The sequence below is a fragment of the Bremia lactucae genome, linkage group LG6, assembly GCF_004359215.1.
Source record: "Bremia lactucae strain SF5 linkage group LG6, whole genome shotgun sequence".
NCBI classification, from domain to species: Eukaryota; Oomycota; class Peronosporomycetes; order Peronosporales; family Peronosporaceae; genus Bremia; species Bremia lactucae.
In genome coordinates, this window is record NC_090615.1 from 1,381,670 (window position 1) to 1,388,477 (window position 6,808).

The 6,808-nt window shown below is 42.1% G+C and overlaps 2 protein-coding genes across 2 annotated transcripts; both read right to left on the reverse strand.

Annotated features, from left to right (window-relative positions):
• Window positions 1–1,576: 1,576 nt before the first annotated feature.
• On the reverse strand, window positions 1,577–2,428 carry CCR75_003192 (uncharacterized protein; the record flags this gene model as incomplete). The annotated part of the gene is made up of 1 exon (XM_067961289.1): window positions 1,577–2,428. The coding sequence occupies one exon, from the start codon at window positions 2,426–2,428 to the stop codon at window positions 1,577–1,579; it is 852 nt and encodes a 283-aa protein (XP_067818653.1).
• Window positions 2,429–3,811: 1,383 nt separating this feature from the next.
• Window positions 3,812–4,669, reverse strand: CCR75_003191 (uncharacterized protein; the record flags this gene model as incomplete). The annotated part of the gene is made up of 1 exon (XM_067961288.1): window positions 3,812–4,669. One exon carries the CDS (start codon window positions 4,667–4,669, stop codon window positions 3,812–3,814), a length of 858 nt encoding a protein of 285 aa, XP_067818992.1.
• Window positions 4,670–6,808: the final 2,139 nt, after the last annotated feature.

The window sequence follows — 6,808 nt, forward strand, 5'->3', positions numbered from 1 at the left end:
TATCCAGTTCCAAGCGGAACAGGTGGGTCTTTGCGGGACCGCCCGTAAGACCTTGTATGAACACCGTAATCAACGTGTGATCATGGGCTAGATTTTTTGTAACACAACTCGTTAAGAGTCGTATGTGCTGGGCATATGCGTGAACATCACGCTTGCCTTGCTTAAATTTTAGAAGCTCTGAATTCAGCTCTAGGCGGTTCAAACGTCTGTTCGAGCCGGGCTTTAAAAGCCTCTAGTGACCCAAAGACATATGGGTCGCGACTTAAGGCCCAATGTTAAAGTTTTGGCACAACGTGCCATGAGCAAATGCGACTTGCATTTGCTCGTCGACGATATGTTAAGCCCTTAGCATCGCGTGACTTCACAAACCATTTTAAGAAGGTGTCTTCTTCGACTCCCCTATACTTAAAGATGTCAATCTTTAGAGTTTCCGGACGACGCATATGCGTCATCCCAGGTACAGGGGTCTGTACCTATTGTAACCTCAAGAGTTCTGCCTGTTGAGAGCCTAAATTGCTTATAATATAATTAAATTCTTCTGTTTCTATTATTATAATACTACCTTAACTATATTCTAATACAAAACATGTAATAAAGTCTTATATGTCTCTCTCTTTGCGCGCCTCCAGCGCTGACTGGACCGCGAAGCAAGTAGCTGTAATGGTCTATATCTACCAGTGGATAAGCTCTCCGTATATTATTAAGTAAAGTAAAATATTCTAAATGTTTGCTACCTTTTTTGATAATAAATTTTGAAGTCCAAAAGGGATCTAAAGACAACTCTAAAGTAATAATTATCAATTTGCGATATCGCAAAAAATGAAACTATTTATTTTTAATCTGTCGGTTTTATCTAATTAAAACAAACAGACGAGGGTTGCTATATCAAAAGGGTTGTGTGCCAATCCCGATTCACAAAAAATAATGCGAAATTTAAATAAAACTATTTCCGTGCAACAAATTTCCTAATATGTCGCAGTCATAATATTCAACTAATAATTAATGAGTTGGATTTCCGTGATGCTGACGCTCAGATTGCAGCGCAGCATTTCATGCGAATGTTCGATTCCATCACTTCATCGCAAAATAGTTTTCCGGTAAGGTCTCCTTCTTTCGAAATTTCTTCAACTTGACTTTTCTATCATATCCAGATTAATAACGCCTTGTTCAGACACGCACTTTTCTACTTTGCACATTTGTGACAAAAAATTATGTGCAAAATAGAGAAGTGCGTGTAAAATCAACAATTGCATAAATAAGAGGATCATGAACTAAAGACATATATTCATCTTTCTTCGACACAACAACAGCATTGCTCATAGCGAAGCCAGACAGTTTGCGCCCGATGTAAAATAACATTTATGATTGGTAACCGGATCCCAGAGCGACGATCATCATCTTCTTCGCCTCCAAGAGCCTTTTGCAACTCACTTCAATCAAGAACGTGCCTTCGAAAATATCTGTCGAGATTTACCCAAAGTAGGCTAGCCATTAACTTCCCCCTTTCGAGTAGTTATAATTGATATATTTATGGCTTTAGCTTGCCTAAATTTGTAGTATGACTAAATGGAGCCACTTATGACAGAAGAAATTCGACATTGTGTCGAGGATCAATGACCAATTTCGATTCAGTGGCGTGGATATCGTCAACCTTAATCTGACCCGTTGATGACGAAATGTTGGCATCCAATAGCACCGTTGAGACGTCCGAGAGATCAGCCAGCACTTCTTGCAGTGCGTTGACAAGATCCCACTCGGCGCTGAACCACGTAACGAGCTCGTTCGAATCAAATGTAAAGCGATATTTACAATGAATGTTAATAATATTGCTAGTGAGCTTTTGAGTAAGTTCCATATCTCCCTTAAGCGATGGGTAGAGCGCCAAAATCCCGTCGCGCCGTCCGCCAATGCTAAAGATCGAGTCGACCTCGACCACGGTAGTGTCCCCCACAGTTGTAATATTCAATGTCAGAGGGACGTACCGAATGTAGGCAAAAAATTTGCAAAAGCGACGCCATTGGGTGATAATCGTGTCCACCCCCAAATAATCTGGCCCCGCAGTCTCCGAGGTCATAGTGGCGCGTAGGAATCGTTCCTGCTGGTCAAGGTGAAGGGGGTACGCACTGACTTGAAAGAGACGAAAGTATTCCATTGCGACGCGTGCTGGCCCGCCTCCAGCCGTGCCTCGGGACGAAAACCAATTGTGTTGCATCACAAGCTTGCACCGCTCGTGATGTAGCGTCTTGACCTCGGCCGTGAGGCTCTGGACCTCACAGTCGAGCATCGTGACTTTTTGCTTTTGTTTGGCACGATGACGCCGTTGATGCAATTTAAACTGAAGCCGGCGCCGCTGTAGTTTTTCATCTGTCGTCTTATCCTTGACCTTAGTCGTGGCGATTGCTGTGGTCTGCGACGCGATTTGACTCATAAAGTGTTAAAAGTCACGACTTTTGTTTTCTTTTGTTACGATGCAAATGAAAAGCAAGAGTGTAGTGACTTTTGCATGTTTGGCTTGCTCGCCTCTCTGTGTGGAGTACAAAGACCACATGGAAGGGGCTGGTTGGGGATTTGCACGAAGCCAGCGGCAACTTCGGTCAACAACACGGTGCAAATGTTAACGACCCACGTGAGAAAGAGTGGGCAGGATGGATTCTTCATGGAAAGGCCCGACTGACTCACGACTTGCAATGAGTCAACTGCGATCAAGTCGCCTTGGCCAAAAGCATAGTTTGCCTCGATAAACCAATTTGACACGATTGGCTTGTTATAAGGTTTATCAATATAATTTTTATCTCGCTATTATCTTGGCAGAAGTGCTGTCAATCCATGAATGCGGTATTACATACGTAAAGCTGTGCAGGGTTGTAAACAGCGATACTAGCCAGTGCGCTAACTCTGCCCATCCCGAGACAGATGGAAGTAACAATCTCGGTGGGAACTGCAGTAAACTTTGCTACTCACTTTGCTTCTACATACCATGATCAGTTATAAAATAAACCGTCAAGTGACAAAGCCTAACAGTTTCATAATAAATAACGTCAATCGATGTATATATATTCTGTAAGAATTATTACTCTGCGATATTTGGGGTTGCAATTTCCCCGAGCCCTACGGAAACAGAAGTGAGTAGCTAAAGATTTGTAACGTTAAGCAGACATTTCTGTTCATAATTCGGAAACATATTTGACGATAATGCAAAGAGTAACAAGCTTGATTGTTCCTTTAATAATTAATATTTATTAGAGTATTTTTCAGTCCATACAATCAGCAAGCGAAATGCTGCGCAGCATCCGCCTTGAAAGTAAGAAAATAGATTTTTAGAAACGCTGGCGATCATCGGTCTCGATGATAACATAATCCGGGTCTGCAGTCTTAATGGAGGATTTTAGCTAATACTTTACCACACTAGGTGTCTCACTTTGCACTTGCGAGAATATATAAGCTTTCAATTCTTGCTACTCCGTAAGAGTTGACAACTTGCTTTGCTCTTGCTTTTATTCTTAAAGCAAAAGTTCGCGGATCAACGTTCCAGACAGAGTTTTTGCGGAAATAAAGTGGATATGCTGATTATAGCATGTATTGATTCAATGAACATCATTTTGCTCGTATTAATATCAATAAATATATGCAAGTACTCCTGGAGTGGAATCGAGAATTCATGCACATTTAACTCGGATCCGAAATCTTAGTGTGCGTGTAAGCCAAATTTAATTGCGCCGGAGACATGAAGCTATCATAATGCTGCAAATTATCTGTTCGGCTCAACCGTCATCGTATAAACTTTTCGTATGAGCTGATGACCATTATTTACTCAAGTTACTAGCACATCACTAAACGTGATGGTGCCACTGTCAAGTGCAATACTGCTACCTACTGTGAGTTGCACGACATTTTGCAACGAGCCGACGACACGTCGAAGAGTCTCAAGAAGCTGCAAACTCACAAAGAGACTTTGTGCGTAGCCAGCTTGATTGAATACAAATGTATAGGTACCCGCAATAGCGGTGGTACCAGTCACGAGTAGCAAGACCATATTAGGATCCATGTGGCCGGTCTTGAGACTCGGAAACAATGATCCGATAGACTGACGATGACAACGCAAATACAGCATTATATCTACCTTAACCATGACTCCTTGGTCACCAACGCTCTTCACATTCCAGATTTGTGGTTCCAGCACGTAGAGTGCAAAGTATTGGCCATTCAGTCGCCACTGCTGGATAAAAGCGTCGACACCACAAAGATCCGCGCCTTTCACATCCGTAGACAGTAAGTCGCGTAAGAAGCGTTCTTGTGACCTTGAATGTGGTAATGAGTAGCCATTCTGGTACACGTGAAAAAATCGTGCGACGAGGTCCTGCGCGTTGTCTTGCAGCGACAAGAATGGATTCCGTCGCAAGTGCTGTCGCTGGTTTTCACCCTTCGTGGCTGCCATTTTTCGGTGATTGAGCTTTTGGTGGAGTTGTGCAATCTCGTTTAAAAGATAATTGATGTCTTGTTCAAGAGAAAGCTTTTCGCACTCGTGTTTGGCACGATGTTTGCGCTGGTAGAGTCGGTCCTGCAACCGCTTTTTCATGGCGCGCATATTGCGCTTTTCAAGATTTTCGGTAGTGGCTAGCAAGTCTGCAGTGGCTTGCTTGGAATCGTATGGCAATTCTTGAAAGCCCATGGACAACTTGATAAGAAGTTAAGCACAGATGATTCAAAATGAGGGCTGGCAACGATTGCGATAAAAATTCCCAGTCTTATTTATACGAACGAAAGGGTAAGTACATGCTCCCTTTTCTATTGCAGTTTGCGGCGAGCGCCACTCTCACACATATGAATTGCTTTGATGTGTGTGATTTCTTCAGTAATTTTATCGCATTTTTACATACTTAGCTTAGCGCTTGACTATCTGGAAATAAAAGGCGTATCGATTGATTTTAGAATATTAAAAAAAGCCTTCATTCTTTCCAGGATAGTCAATTGAATGGTAGTGAAATTAAAGACAACTGACGTTGACAAATTATGTTGAAGGCGGATTCTCTGGCGCAGGCTAAATGCCCCAAAGAAAAAAGTGATCGCTGAACGCTAAAACTTTCTTGCACCAGCCAAAAAGCGGCACGACGCCTATTTTGTGATGGGTGCTGCACAAGGAATGGCTTCTAGCAATTGCGAAAGGGTTTCATACTTGCCGAAAAACGCATTAGGGTTTAGTGCTGGCCTTTTAAATTTCCAATGAACGCCAACGTGCGAAGGGAATTTGCCAAAGTCGTGCTGCACGAAAGGCATAAAAAATACTTTAACAAAATGTCACGCAATGGATGGTGAGAAACTTCGACCGCTTTCTTTCATGGCGTGTTGCCGACTGTATGTACACTTGGGTGGCTTAAAGGGTACACTGTTTACTCGCTCGATTGCTTCTTTATAGTAGCTTCGAGTTTACCAATAATGTCTTGAGTAAATGCTTCGCTGTTGTATCTTAAAAAAGTGTTGTCATATGAAGACACAAGCCTAATGAATGATACCACTGCCTTTCAAAATTTAGCAAAGTTACGCTTCGTGACACTCGCAATCTTGCTTTTTGCGAGAGGTGCGGCAATATCTAATACTAAATAAGATTCTCAATGAAAATTTAAGGAATAGAAGTAGCTTTTATTACAAAATGGTGAGAAAAGTGGAAAAAATAGAAAAATGGTGAGAGGAACTAAGGGAATTATGAACAGCTACCATGACGGAGATCATGTTGCATTTTGCGAGCTACGCAAAAGCAGTGCGGTGCTCAGGTTTGATAATGTCGAGCAAAAACGAGAAGTTCGAATTCATTGGAGTTTCTGAACGGGACACCTTTTGCAACTATTGACAACAGTACTAGTCGAACTACACTGAGGTAAGGTGTAACGGGGTGTATCGTTACATGTAATTAACACTTAAAGGTTGTTAATTTATATATTATCTAAAAGGTGAATAATATTTGGAGAATATTACTTTACATATTAATGTTCAGAAATCTTATCCCGCAGACTAATCAGCTGTGAACGTAAACAAAGAGATAGAGACAGATAAGATTTCTATTGCATGTTAGGCATTAGTTCATAATTAAGTTAGCATTAACAGATAGAAAGAAAAAAACTTAATTATATTTATACAGTTTTTCTCTTCAAAGTAGTTGTCTTAAAGAGTAGTCTTCCTCTGCACGTACTAGTGTACGTGAAGTAACGTAAGGCACCACTCGCAACTGAAGCAGTGCGAAGTGGACTTGTACTAAAACAGTACAAGTCGGCAGTGCCCCGTTACCCCTGGTAGCACTTTGTAGTCCGCCCAAGGACCACATTTCCTTTATCTAACATGGACATGTTAGATGATAGTGGGAATACGCATCACGTTTCGCGTGAAAGCTACTCCTTTCTAAGTGGCATAAAAAGGAGTGCGGTCGAACGAATGGCTTCGACCGTAGGGAACGATGCCATCTTGGCCATGCTGTCCGGTTGGACAGAGATGCTCTCCGTTCAGCCATCACCAAGTTCATACAACATGAACTTGACGAGATGAAGTAGAAGGTAGTCTTGCTTAATCAGCAAGGCTCTCAACAAGCAGAACTGTTGAGGTTACAACAGGTACAGACCCCTGTACCTGGGGTGACGCAAACGCGTCGTCCCGAAACTCTAAAGATTAACATCTCTAAGTTTAGGGGAGTCGAAGAAGACTCCCTCTTAAGATAGTTTGTCGAGCTGGACGATGTTATAAGGGCACGTCACATCATCGACGAGCAAATGCAAGTCGCATTCGCTCAATCAAATTTGACAAGCCGTGCCAAAACTTGGGC